The sequence below is a fragment of the Anticarsia gemmatalis genome, chromosome 13 (genome assembly GCF_050436995.1).
Source record: "Anticarsia gemmatalis isolate Benzon Research Colony breed Stoneville strain chromosome 13, ilAntGemm2 primary, whole genome shotgun sequence".
NCBI classification, from domain to species: Eukaryota; Metazoa; Arthropoda; class Insecta; order Lepidoptera; family Erebidae; genus Anticarsia; species Anticarsia gemmatalis.
This window is the reverse complement of record NC_134757.1, coordinates 9,914,535-9,929,263: the sequence shown is the minus strand read 5'-3', so window position 1 is coordinate 9,929,263 and position 14,729 is coordinate 9,914,535. Positions and strand designations below refer to the sequence as shown.

At 33.7% G+C, this 14,729-nt stretch overlaps 1 protein-coding gene across 2 annotated transcripts; it reads left to right on the top strand.

Moving 5' to 3' along the window:
• The first annotated feature begins 9 nt into the window (after positions 1 to 9).
• On the top strand, positions 10 to 14,644 carry Trp1 (translocation protein 1). 2 transcript variants are annotated; one of them, XM_076121969.1, is made up of 8 exons: positions 10 to 150; positions 6,380 to 6,506; positions 9,872 to 10,005; positions 11,398 to 11,514; positions 11,904 to 12,106; positions 12,621 to 12,807; positions 13,234 to 13,418; positions 14,056 to 14,644. In XM_076121969.1, the coding sequence occupies exons 1-8, from the start codon at positions 115 to 117 to the stop codon at positions 14,192 to 14,194; spliced, it is 1,128 nt and encodes a 375-aa protein (XP_075978084.1). In that variant the 5' UTR covers positions 10 to 114; the 3' UTR covers positions 14,195 to 14,644. The 2 variants fall into 2 exon arrangements, with proteins under 2 accessions (XP_075978084.1, XP_075978085.1); XM_076121970.1 differs by lacking the exon at positions 10 to 150 and adding an exon at positions 3,257 to 3,400.
• Positions 14,645 to 14,729: the final 85 nt, after the last annotated feature.

Sequence of the window (14,729 nt, the reverse complement as noted above, 5' to 3'; positions counted from 1 at the left end):
TTCATTTCATTCATTCAATGGTGACCTGTCAACAAAAAAGTGTCAGCGTCAGAGAAACAAGAAAAGCGAATAGATTTCCAGACAATCAGACTACGTTGGCAAAATTAAATTATAATGGCAGACAAAAGGAAAACTAAAAAGCGTAAAGAGGTAAGTAACATTTGCTAATTAGTCCGTATAATTATTTCCGTGTGCTAAGATTCTATCATTGTTGTTTTTAGTTTAGTTTCCATATTGCCGATGCGGCGTGTGGATTTTCACAATCGCGAAGGATTTTCTCTTGTTTTTTTTCTGATTCCATATAATCCTTATGACCGGTATAAGAGGTCGGTATCCTGCAATTAGGCATTGACGTCAGTATTTTACCGTTGGTCGTGGTATTTACTGAATGACGCATCCATTTCGATTTTATGTTTAGTTCGGAGGCTGGCTGAAAACCAACGTGTGTTTTATGCGTAGTTCTTCGTTTTCAGCGTCATTGTACGAGCGCACTGTCAGCTATTTTTGGGAATCCTTTGTTTACAGCGATTATTTACTAATAGCCACATGATCAGATTATAGCAAGATACTGCTAGATTTATGTTTAGCTGCAATTTATTACCAACAAAAATAATTTTATTTCTAATTGATTAAAGTGTTTAAAAATTCAATTACAATTTGGTCCACTAGTTATATTTACCTAGGTACTAAATGTAATCATTCAGCAAATCAAATTGATTCATAACACAATCATTCCATGCATGCATTAGCTTATTAATTGTATTTTTTTTGTTTACAGCGAAAAAAGGTTTGATCATTTTTATTTCTCCACATTTTGCACACACACTTTTGATTGTCTGAGTTTATTTCACATAGCAAATGTTTGTATAATAATTTAAGTATTTAGTTTCTGTTATAACAGATGGTTTTATTATTAATTTGGCATTGAACACATTTGCACAGGTGTGAAATTACTTCCTTTGGTGGCTTATATTTAAATAGCAGTCAATAATGATTTAGGTAGAAAAATATTGCACCACTGTTTTGTGGCTACACTATGCTATAAACTTGATTAAACAATATCTAGAAGCTAAAATTTTGTAGAACTTAATATTTCAATGAAATCTTACTTGACTTTCCCAAACCTTTCCAAATGTTTTTTTTTCAAAATGTCACTCAAGTAAGTACACAAACATTGTTCTATATAGAATGTGTTGAAATATAGTATCTCCTTAAGGTGCCATTAGGCTTAAAATTTCCTAATATTTCTTACTTAGAAATCAAAATGGCTCACGGCTAACATATTATTATTTAATAAATAATGCATTATTTAATATTTATTGGCCTTTGTTCTTTCCTCAATGCCTCAGAAATATTACTTGTCTTGGCAATAAACCAAATTAGTAATCATAGTTTTCTGGGAGTCCTCATAATTTGCACTTAACTGTTTTCTCTTATGTTCTTCTTATAATGTATTAATTGTGAAAGAAAAGTATTATTTATCTGAGTAATTTAGCTAATACAATATGATTAGATAATGAGAACAACTTGAACAAATCAATTGTTATTTTTTCAGTCATATCAACAGGTTTTTCCCGACACTCTCTTACTAACCACAATCCAATGATTATAAGAGATTATAATGGCCTACTTGTATTATACTTTTATTAAAAGTAAAGAAAGATGCGCTAATCATTTCCCTTTTGACATTAGTTTACCTAACTATATTTATGCTCCTGATATTGAAAATCCCGTGAAGTGATAGGAGTACTTTCTTCACTGCTGCATGCATATCATGATTAACTCATGAGCCCAAACAATGGACATACTTGATAATATAAACTTATCTTGCATTAAATACTAGTTTTGTTATGCCTTCTGAGTTAGGGCCTTTAAAGACAAAGTGTTTCCTCAAGAAGTTAGTAGAGATCATGGCAAGTGACATTTTTTGGTCTCAGAAGATAGGGTGATTCTATGGATATATGGTCCCTAAATTCTCTGTTACATGTAAGCTATAGTCGTGTATATATGACATACAGTCCTATTTTTCTTATCAAAAGCAGTAATAATTTAGTTTATGAACTGTAGAGTGTTATGTAAACTTTAGTTACGCCTTCTACAACAGTCGGCTTCTAGCGTCAACGCAGAATTAGTTCCGCTTCGAATTCAATGTACGATTTGTATGGAATTTTCACGCGATTAGTTAAACGATTTTTGAAAATATATTTTGCTAGAACTGTCAAATTTTACGCTATTTATGTCCTTGACATATTTTTTGTAGAGGTACTTATATGAAATTGAATCAAATCAATAAGAATGTTTCTAAAAAACTGATTTTAACAGGATATCTACAAGGATAAAAGGTTTCCTTGCATATATACTCATATACATAAAGGACAATAAACGTAACTGTTATATTTTTGCTTAAATTTTGGTACTCAAACCATCACGATGATGCATTTTGTATAAAAAACTAAATAGGTAGGTAAGTACAATAAATTGCTCCTTGCACAGATTACATAATCGCGTCACCACTTGCATTTGATGAATAGCGACAGTGACGAATCAAATCACTTTTCACAATGGTGTGTCCGAACGACACGGCTCAATTGATTTTGATACAAGTCTGAGATTATTGTCCATTCTATTCAATATTCTAAAGTAGGTCAAATCAATTTTATTATATCTATATCGGTAATTTGAAACTGCATAGATTGCAAATGCACTTCTATATTATATACCTTATTATTTATGGTAAAAATCTAAAGTTACCTATCCGTAATAAATTTTCCCGAGTAACAAAAAAAGTTCGGATTTCCTATTTGACCTTTTGAGCGGTCACGAACTCTGACCTCTGTTATCGATTAGCTAATGTCAGTTTTTATTTGCAGTGCGTCTGTCTAAATCAAAACATTCACTCACCAATTGAGTGAATGGAAAAAGTTAAAGTTTACAAACGCACAGTTAGGAATATCTCGAAAAATACTCAACAAACTAAATAAAACAATACGATGGTGTCGTAATTTCTAAGACGTTCCGCGCTTGAACGTAGAATAAAATTAACGACTTGCAATAAAATAATAGTACAGATACATGCGTAACAGGAAACAAGCCATTTAAAATTATTGTTTCCAACAAAAATACGAGCAAGAAAACTTATAACAGCGTATGACGTCAAACCTCTGATAAACAAACCATTTTCCCCAAAACTTGACTGGTTTGGTGGGCGACTGACAAAATACGACTTAAGAAATTTATTTCTAGATCATTCCATAAAACATTGTCATGTTTTCGCTATCGAAGAGCTATGTTTCGAATTAAATGGTTCCAAGTTGCCCCACTTTCACCTACCATAGGCGCAAACTATCACTATAGTGCATGTGTTTGATACGCGCGGTAGTGTCTCAAAATGAGAGATTTTGTAAGTAAATGTGTATTACATTTAAATGTAAGATGTAAAATAATTTACCGTGTTACTTGTGTCATAGGTTTTATTTTAAAATATGTGTGTGATTCTAAATAATAATCGTGATTCTAGAGTGCTGTAACGGTAAACCGAACGGTTGATTCATAGGTGTTAAATGTGGTACGCGTGAGTGAATTTTAGTGACAATTTACTGATATAAATACAGGAATTTATGCTTTATATTTAAGCGAAATGAATGGAAGAATAACAAGGTTTTAACAAGTAGTGTTGTGAAGTATGCAACAGTGAAAAATAGAGTCGTAATTTCGATTCGAATTTGAACTTAATACACGTCATACAAACCGTCATAGATAAAAGTTCCCGCGAAAAACTAAAAGTCAATGACCTCGTTGCAAAAGAAAGTAGTCCAATAATAAAATGTAGGTCACATATCTTGAGATATGTCTGTCGTGTAGGCGGGAAGTGGGAACTAAATAGACGTGGTTCATGGCCAAGGTTATACACATGACCGGATTAACGTAACCAACTGATTACGAGCATCGCGGTGTTTTTCGCGCCGATGTTTGTCTATGCTGACGTCTAGACGTTACAAATCTTGATTTGTTTATGGTTCTAGGATATGTCTTTGGACATTGCTGGGGTGATTTAGTTCCTGTTTATCCCCATGACTCTGCTGTGGTGTAATTTTTAACCAATTAACTTGTATCTGTCGAATTCTTCAGCCTTCTTCTAATATTAGAATAGTTTAGTTTAGTTACTCTATTTAAGGTTCAAATGATTGCCAAACTTGGATATTTCTAATGACCTGGGCTTTATACTAGCAATATAATTATTTGTTTATTTCTTTTCAAAGTCCACTTGCGAGGAAAGTCTTCGAGGCACTTGTAAGCGTCATCAGCTGGCCTTTAAAGCGTAGGTATTTAGTCAAGTCAAGAAGGTCATTTCACCAGTTTTTCAACCCTAAATGTTAAAATAATCACAATACATGCTAGGTTTGTGTCTGGTAGTATTTCGTATTACTCATATTATATACGTCTAAAATTTTTGGCGCGATGTCTTTTTAATGAATCATGCATACCTAGTTTGTCCTGCAGGAAAATGACTTGCGAAGTATCAAATCTTTTGTGAGTGAATCCCCTTTCTTTATACTTGTTTAATCCACGACGCAAATAGAGACAGGATTTAACGCGTCTGTGGCGTCGTAGCGTCAAACCGAATGAACCAAATTTGAATCTGTTTTTCTTCTATTTGGATATAACCTTCAGTTTTTCTTGCATAAAAGTGGAAAGCACTTGTCATCTTTCATTGCTCTGATGTTAAAAATAGTGCAGATACGGTTACTTAGGCGGTATTTCCAAGAAAATGTGTAGTATTTCAATCTAATACATAGTTATTTATCAACATACTAATTATATGTGTACATATTTATATTGCACGTGTTATTATGACGCTGTCGTGCATCGTGATTGTCATAATTTATGAGAACAGCACATGGCGAAACCATTATAATTAATGTATGTATTATGACAATACGAATGCAAGATGACTTTGCTAAACAATGAGCTAATTTAGAAAGACGAAGAACAGAAGCATTATCTTCTTGATACAATATAATCAAATCTCTCGAGTTTAAAATACATTTTCTGATAGAGGTAGACCAAAGAATGTTGTTGTTACAAACTTCTCTTGCTTCAATCACAAAGAATAGTCATAATATGGGTATTTTCAGAAATAACTGATCAGTCTTACTCTGGGCAAAATTGCATCCCCGACTTTCCAAAGCAGCAAGTGTATTTTTTATTGCTCCAAAATGACCCAGCAGTTCTAATTACACCATAGTAGTAACTCAAAATTCTAAACAGATGTTTGTGTAGGTTCGTAAAATTGCCATTTGTGAAAGTGATATTTCCCATTTTAATAATTTGCAAATTAAACTGTATTTTTTCTTCAAAAGTAAACGAACAAAAAATACAAACACTGTATAAGATTATCTGCTCATATCTTGCGGAAATTCTTTAAAACGGAACGGGCATTAACTCAGAGTGCGAACCGAGACCGTACGAATACCGTTAGCGTAGAACAAAGAGGCTATCGAGCTGAAAGCGAAAGTTTACTCTTGGGATAGGTCGAATACCGTTTTCTTTATTTTTAAAGTTACGTTTACGTCTAGAAATGGATTGTGTATGAAATATATATTGGTGTATCGATATGGAATTCAGGCACATAAGTAAGGCCTTTAACCCCCGGTTTCTGAAGTACATTTAGCGATAGTTTATATATTCAAAAGCGTTAAAACTCATATAAAAAAACGCCATTGAATAGATAAACTACCGCTAAATAAATGTACACAGAAACCGTGGGTAAGGCCATTTTTTTATGTCAAAAAAAAAGTTGTTCTAGCCATTTTAGCGGCGTAAAGTCCTGTTAGAACATCGAAGTATTTTTCTTTTAAAGAAAAATTGGTATAGGTACGTGTTCGCCTGTAACGAGTGCGTGCACGCACCGACGATTTTTCCAAGATTGTGTTTTTCTCAACTCCTTTGTTTACAGTTTTTCAATAGATAGTCATTTCAGACTAGTACTAGACTAGTTTGCCTTTGTATTAAGACTACTTATTTCCCTGGGCTTTTTACATACTGTCAAATAGACAGCAAAACGGCCACACTTCTTTTTGACATTTTTAGTGGTAAACCAGGATGCAAAAAAAAACTATCATCATCCTGTGTAAATCTCTCCATATGTATAACTCTGGAGTTGTCTTTAGTAATTTCTTCAAATACTTATTTTATTAATTAATCTGGGATCAACTTGAAAGCAAAGTGAGAACCTATTTATTTATCTTGACATCCTAAATTAGGTTCTTCAAACCATGCTTCTAAGTTGATACGAGACTATTAATACCGAGTTTACGTGTATTTAATCTTTAAATACTTATTGGGTCGTAATATTAACCCTTTTTTCTTGAACTTGCAGGAGTTTGGAGAGCCAGCCGAGTCAGAGAAGCCGACGAGGGAGGAATACTCGGTGGCAAAATGGCTGAAAGCTAATGTACCTACCAAGAAAACCAAATTCTTGAATCACCATGTTGAGTATTTTACTGGTAAGTCTCTGTTCAATACATTATTGTAACAAACTAGCGGCGCGCCAGGTTTCAACGGGTTTACCTTTACAATTATACATTAAAACTTTCCTTAGGAATCATAAAAACCCCTTTCGTAGTGCGGGTAGTCTGTATTGCGCTTTCAAAAAGAAATGTTTTTCGTTAAAGTAGCGTTTTTTTATACATGGACTATAATAGATCGCAGTGGACTATAGCAACAAACAAATTACACCTGCTTAAGTCGTTACACATAATACAGGGACCATAACGAATCATCGTTTCATACGCGTGCTATCGTTAAATGCCGTAGAATATAGAAATTGGAATTTTGTTGACATTCGGAAACAGAATATCTACAATATATTTGAGTTACTGTAACGTTCTTAATACAAACCACTAACCAATATAGGCCCTTGCATCCGAAGTGTTTCTTACAAAACATTCCTTTCTCTGACGTTTAACCTACTCGAATATTGTACAAACTAAACAATAGGATCTTCAATACGCAAAGCTTTGCCAAAAACCTCTTCCCTTGACCTACAATACTTTACCAAAATCCGAACTAATATAAAATCATCAGATTTACTGAAATCACTGTACAGCCAACCTTGAAGAAGGGTCACGAGTTTGGCAAAAGCCCTGAACAAACTCCCCAAAAGGATATATAAAGCCCAATCAATGAACGTATAAAAATAAAAACCTCTTTATAAAATTGAGATTTTAGTTTTTACATCTCGATGGCTCGGTGCCAAAACTGCATTTCCTTTACATATGCGCCCGATCATTTTAAAGAGAACTTCCGCTAATGTACTAAAGAATTTAAATGGATGTACGTCTTTTTGTGTGATTTAAGTTTTACGAGGTGAATAGTCTTTGCCAAGTAGTCCTTGGGTTTGTCGGTCTTTTGTTTGTTATATGAATAAGGGAAAAGGAATTTCTGCTGATTGTCCACTTTAATACCTCGAGTAGCTTTATAGTGTGATTATTTGTATTAATATGCAATCAATCCAAATCAAAGAAAGATAATTGGTAAACTATCTTTGTGAAAAAAAGTTTGATTTATGTACAGCTAAAAGATATGTGTAGTAAGCTACATATGTGTAGTTTGACTACACATATCCTTTTTAATAGAACTCTATAGTAATATTCCTCGTTGTATTTTTTGCTGATGATTTTCTTTTGTGTCGTATAAAACATAGTATCAAAGTTCTACAAGCCGGAGGCTTTTTTACTTGTATTAAGAGGTCAGGCAGATCTAAAAAAAGCTATTTCAATTAATTCAGTATAATAACTTGCATTTCCTTCTTCAAAACAAATGAAGCTTTTGTATCAAAAGTAAATACAAAACGTAACGTACCGAACATTTCCTCTCGCACTTTCATCTCAACCAGTGCCAAAAAGTGAATGAGAAAGATTCGTGTTATCACGCACACGCATTGTCCGAGACAGTTCGTTCACCTAGACAAACCTGTCAAAACGCCCCGCCTCTACGTACTGACCTGAATACTTTAGCCAACTTTACAAGATACTACAACACTCGTGTGTTAATAAGTCATTCTTATAGACAACTTTACAACAGGTGTAATGTGCGAAAAAGTAAAACAAAAACACATCGTATTTCTTTTGTTATCGAAGAGAAGCTACTGATTCTGCTTTTATAAAACTTTGTTCTTAATTCCGACGATTGAAGCTAACGTTTTAGTAGATATTTAGTCAACTATAAGATCATTTTTTAAATTTAAAAACTCTTAAGAAAGACGTTTTTATAAATGCAACTAACGTGTAAAGTCCAACAATATTCATTCATTGTAAATAGTAAAGCTTTAAAAAATAAACTTACCGGAATATATATTATTAATTTTTTATATTTCTAATCATTCTTACCAAATTCTAGCCACTATTGAGTACAAGGCTTCCAAATACTTAATTACAAGAAAAATATTCGAACTGACCTATCAAAGTCCTTGGCATTGAACCCACTAATCAAATAAATAAATAAATTACAAAGTGCCATACAATGTAAGAATAAAGTCGGTAAGCCGGTAGCCTGTCATTATATTGTAATGATCATAGCTAATAGCTATCGATCGGTAAGCCGTCATCAAGGTTGACAATCTTATCGATTGGATCGCGGCTTGAAATTTGACCCCTGTTTTGACGAACTTAGGAAAGTCTTGTTACGAATAAGACATTATCACCATCAATTTATTCTAGTAAAAATGTTACTGGCAGATTTCGGCCAATATGTCAATTGTGTACGATATTCTGTTTTTGTTCTGTTTTAATTCATGTAATAGCAAAATATATCATTAAAAATATGCGTTGACTATAGAAACTACGATTGTTATCGTCGATTAAAACTTTGATAAGCCTCTCTGTATTGGAATACTTAGATGGTAAAAAACAATATGATATACCTATCCCAGTTGATTGTCCCAACACTCTAGAAAATCCAAGTCCCTATGTAGCAATTTTCTTAGCATTATTTTTTAATTAACGGTAAATATAACACCTCTTTCACTATATCAAAAAACAAAAAATGGATCACTAATTGTTGTCAAAATAACATTAATCTGCAGTAAAACAAGCCTTAAAAAATACAGTGCATTTTATAATAAAAATACAGTTTTTCATAAAAGTTAGTTTTGCGAGCCATTCATTTCCCGGTAAGCGATCTCAACATGACCCACTTTTAAAATGGGTTATCGTCCAGCAAGTGTTTATGAATTTATTCGTTTTGTTTTAAAACTACAATGTTTCCACTGTGACTGTAGAAAATTGTACGTTTAATGTTTCCTAGAAATGGTACGGCGCGAGCTTTATTACTTTGTAAATTGAAAGTAATTACTCGATTCAAGGAGAAAGTAGGAGTCTTTGACCTGCATTATTAAAACGTCATTGTTAGTTTACATAATATACCTAGTGTTTTTCGTCTAAAGCGGGTCAGTATTTTATGGAGACACACAGGCAGCTCATCGGCAGCCTTTGAAACGCTTCTCGTGTCAAACTAAGTTATTGGAAATGCGTTTGATCACGACGACACATTGGAGTTTTATGACTTAGGATTACTACACACATATTCGGTTCGGCAATATAATAATATATATAATAATAATATATAATAACTCGACTCACTTGTTCGGCTTGAGTCGATCATTTACACATACTCGGTTTTGCCGCCCGGCTAGGCCGATTAATACCGAACCGAATGTTTCACACAAACGCAGCAAGCCTGCAATTATCCTTTAAAAAAGCATATTTATTGTCAAAAGAGTATGCAGTTTAACCGTTCTTGAACCACTAAACTTCTTCTTATAAAATACTCGAATAACTTAATATTTATTATTTTGTTGTAATCGTTATAGGTACAAAGGCAGTGGACGCACTACTGACGTCAAAATGGGCAACGGGCAAGAACCCCATCTTCACAACACGGCTCGAAGTCACCGACTACCTGCATCAAATGCTACTGCACAAACTATTCCACAGAGCTAAAAAGGTAATACCTTAATTAAAATACGACAGCTTTTAAGTTAGTACCAATATACTCCATTGAAATGTTACATTTTTAGGCCTTAGAGGACATATTTTTTTTATCATATAAAGCTTAAGTTTGAGTTATCGCGATCGCCACCTTTGTCCCCCGGTCGTCATCCTAGAAAAAGGCGTCAGGCCTTTGAGCTAATGGGCTAAATGTAACTTTTCAGTAGTCGAATGGCCGTTCGTCTTTTCTAATTTATATAAGAATATTTTTTTAATAGTGGTCTGGAGTTTGGAAATGTGTCCGGCCTGTGACTATAGACTCGTTCCCTGCAACATGTAACTGTCATTGTAAATGGCAAAACGTATGTACGCATATATCTCTGCCTACATCTTGGAGTATAACAGACGTCATGTTTACATATTATGTCTATGTAAATATTGCCACGCAAAAGTCAGTCACAGATAAAAACTAGTTTATAATGACAAATGCATATCAAAAATTCCTTCCTAATGAGTGCTATTTAAACTTGACCTTTTACGTAAACGATTACGCAAAAACATTATATGAAGACTAACTAGTTCCCACTGTCTGCAATGATAAGGACTGATAGTAATGCAAAACGTTACACTTGCGAAAGAACACGTGTCTTTATATAGTTCATTCACTCGTTCATTTGTTAATGTCATTTACACGTGGGTTCGTGATAATGAATTTGTTTTAGGTGATGTGTAATTTAGGTGCAATGAACTTCGTTTTTAAATGACAATTGACTTTACTAATCTACAGTTACAAATATGCGATTTGCAAATTATTGAAAAAAAAATTTTTTTACAAAGTAAGCTTAATAATGAGGGTGACTTATTCCAATGTCTGTAATGATAAGAACTGATAGCATATAATGCAAAGCGTGTTTACACGTTACACTTGCGAAAAACACGTGTCTTTATATAGTTCATTCACTCGTTCATTTGTTAATGTAATTTAAACGTGGGTTCATGATCATGAATTTGTTTTAGGTGATGTCTTATTTAGACACAATTAACTTTGATTTTGGTTTATTTGGTTTATTACGGATGTAAATATAGGTGTGGATTATTTTTGAAACATTTATGTCGTTTAATTTTTGACAATTAAAACGAATATATCAGAACTGATCATATAAAATATAAGTTGCCATATCAAACATTTCGACTTATTAAGTAGATACTTATTCTTTCTAGTAAATGTTCTGGGTATGAAAAATAAAAGAACGAATAGTTCCAATATGTCTAGACTACTCTAGACAAAGATGAGGGAACGCCATTGGCTTATTATTTTTATAGCCTGCTTTCGATTTTTGTCTTACTTATATTACAGAAATAATCTATCATAATTCATCAAATTTTATGTTTGTCGTTTTAATTCCAGGTACCAGTAAGCGAGCAAGAGTTGAAAGGAAAGAAGAAGAAGGAGTTGGAGAAGTCAAGTAAAAGTGGAGACGAGAAAGATGGAGAGAAGAGTCAAGCGAGCGCTTGTGAAGGAAAGGTAAAAACCATTCAGATACAGTACATTGTTAGTTTAGTCTTTCAGTAAATGCCTACATTTTAAAATTCTTGTAAGATAATCCTTGTAGAAAATGTTATCTTTGGACTCACGAAATTCAGTAGTCGCGTCGCATAAGTAAACCGATTTTCCAAAAACCGCTATTGTGTTTTTTATTGGTGAAATTTGGTCCCGAGTGTTATTTAACAATTTTCTCTTGTAGGATTCCGTTTTTTCCTTCCTTAAAAAACCTTAGTAAAGAAAACCTTATTTAAGGTTTGTAATGTTTCAAAATAACACGAAAGGAAAATTCATTATGTCTAGAAAAGACATCTTCTTCCATATCAAAAAGTAGTTTTAAAATACTAATATCTCTTGTATCCTTACTCCAGGACACAAAAGACGTAAAAGAGAAAGAGAAGAAGAAGCGCAAGATCCGCCTAGAGATGCACATGGAGCAGCTGTTCCTGGACACGGTGGACGCGTACGTGTGGATCTACGACCCCAAGCCGTGGTACTACTGGCTGTGCGGCGCGCTCGTCGTGTGCGGCACCATCACCGTCTGCATGTTCCCGCTGTGGCCCGCCACTGTCAGGTGAGGATATCTACACTATACAAGTATTTTAGACACTTTAGGATCTGAGTTTATTAGTACACGAATCGCAACGGGTCAAATTGCAATAAATTAAAGTTAATAATTGTATTTGATTATGCATTGAAGCTCTCAGATCGGTAAACGATCAGCGGCTGGCCTAAAAGTTACCTAATTGTGAATCACATTGTCTGTGTAGCATGTTATTATAATAAAGATCTCTTTAACCATTGTATCATTTGCAACTTGCGTCGCCGTGTCGTTCCATTCGATTACTGTATTTCCAGAGTATAGAGTAAATTTTACTCTGCTATACGGTTCAAAAAAAGCCTTTTGGATAGTTTGCAAGACTTTACAATGTTTCACATTTCACACTTAAAAGTTTGAACTTTCAGAGCCTTAAACATTCTAATTTTACGTAATGAGCCATATTCTACATAAAGCCTAGTCGATTAATCATAATTGGTTCCTCACAACCTTTAAAACCTTTAAAACGTCATTCCCTCTTCCTTTTCAGAAAAGGCGTATACTACCTAAGTATCGCGGCGGCCGGTTTCCTGGTAATGATCATAGCGCTAACAGTACTACGTGTGGTGGTGTTCTGTCTGGTGTGGATGCTGACACTCTCGCGACATCATCTCTGGTTGCTACCCAATCTCACTGAGGATGTAGGATTCTTTGCGTCTTTCTGGCCGTTGTATAAAGTGAGTACTTATTTGATAATCAACAAATATATTATTAATGACAAGCGCAAAGTTAATATTGAAATGCGTGGATTTAATTAATGGAGTGGTATATAAGTGAAAGTGACATACGATTGTAAACAACGAAGTTTCAATTTTGATTCCCGAGACGACAACTCGGAAACCAAAAAATCAGACCTATTTTTTGTATATACACTTATAGGCGCTTAGTCTTAATTCGTAATATTTTCGTTTCATGGAAATTACTTTGTCGTAGTGTACACTTGATTTTACAGTGTAACTACTTCATAAACTTAAAAAAAGACCACAAACAAAATGCAATTACCAAACTAGGTTTAACTAAGATTATTAGAAATCCAATTACATTCCGTTAAATTAAACGATTATTTTATTTATTTACTAAAATCATCATTTATCTTATTACAGTACGAATACCGCGGCCCTGGTTCGGACAGCGACAAATCGTCTAAAAACAAGAAGAAACGCAAGAAAGACAAGAACTCGGACGACGAGAGTGAGAAGACGCCGCTACTGCAGGAGAAGACAGACGCTGAACCTAGTGTCGAGATTGTCGACACGCAGGAGGAACATGACACTCCTGTTGATAATAAGTACGTTTACTTATTAACTTCTTTGCTAACGGAATAGATGAAAAAATATATGTCTGTTATGCTTTTTCTGCTAATTGGCTGTACCGATTTTAAATGAAAAATTACGATATGGCCGGGAAATAAATTAAACAATGGGGAACAGGGGAACGGAAACTACTATTTTTAAAATCATCTACATGCATACGTAAAAAAATTCTATTACGAATCAATCGCCATTCTATCACGTGCTTTTGTCTCTTGTTATTTTGGTTTGAATTGTGTGTTGTTTGGTGATGCTGATATATTATTTGCTTAGTAAAAAATATCTACTAGAAGTCTTGTCACTTTGAGCACGAGTATTTATTCTAAGTCTGGTTATTAATTTATATATTTAAGTCCGTATTTAAAAGTATGCTCTGCTTAGTTTTCCCAAAATATTGTTTGATTTACTTAGTGGCTATTGCAATATTTTATGTGGATTTAAGTAATGCATAAATAATCATAAGTGGGATACATCTTTAGGGCCTTTTTACTCTTATTATTTCATGTTTTATTTTTATAGGTGATTAAACTTAGGACTCATAATCATATCGTTTCTGCGGTATTTTAATTTCATTGCTTTTGGGATAAAACTGAAGTTATTTATTAATTATTTCAGATCAGAACAGGACACATCAACGCCAGCGTGCGACAAGCAATCAGAGTCTGAATCAGAGAACAGCCAGCGTTCCTCCACCGACAGAGACTTTGAGATCGTGGAGCCGGGAGACGTGGAGCCCGACAAGGACGACGCGTAGATGTATGCAAGTGTATCACTGTGGGTGTGTTTGTATGACTTGAGATAGAATGATAGATACCGTCCCCGTAGAGCGAAAAATCACTAACTAACACTTAAGTGATTTTGAGATACGAGGTGTTTTATGTCTTAAATGACAAAAAAAAATATAACTTTTTTCAGAGATTAGTTATCGATGCATGAAAGGTTTTGTTTTGAAGATATATTAATTAAGTATATGTTATATGTATTAAACCACGAAAATAGTATATAAATTATTAACTGTAAAGGATAATTTCTTTTACCCCAAGGTTTTCCTATTTATCTGTCACTTAGTTACTTTTCACATGTAGTTAGTTAGTTTTCGCATCAGCATTTAAATATTATACTAGTAACTAAAATCAGTTAGTTATTTTAGGAGTAAAACATATTTTACATAACTATGTCTAAATAAAATACCCAACTAAATAGACTTTGCTTATTTATTAATTTATTGCCTAATTTAAAACTAGTGTCCTATCAGTTGAAAAGTATAAAAGTAAAACAACATTCTTAGG

Excerpts from the sequence above, each read along its gene's own strand:
- Trp1 (XM_076121969.1), top strand. The coding sequence starts at position 115 with ATGGCAGACAAAAGGAAAACTAAAAAGCGTAAAGAG. Across the intron at positions 6,507-9,871 it reads CCATGTTGAGTATTTTACTG|GTACAAAGGCAGTGGACGCA; the intron begins GTAAGTCTCTGT and ends TAATCGTTATAG. Across the intron at positions 11,515-11,903 it reads CGAGCGCTTGTGAAGGAAAG|GACACAAAAGACGTAAAAGA; the intron begins GTAAAAACCATT and ends TCCTTACTCCAG.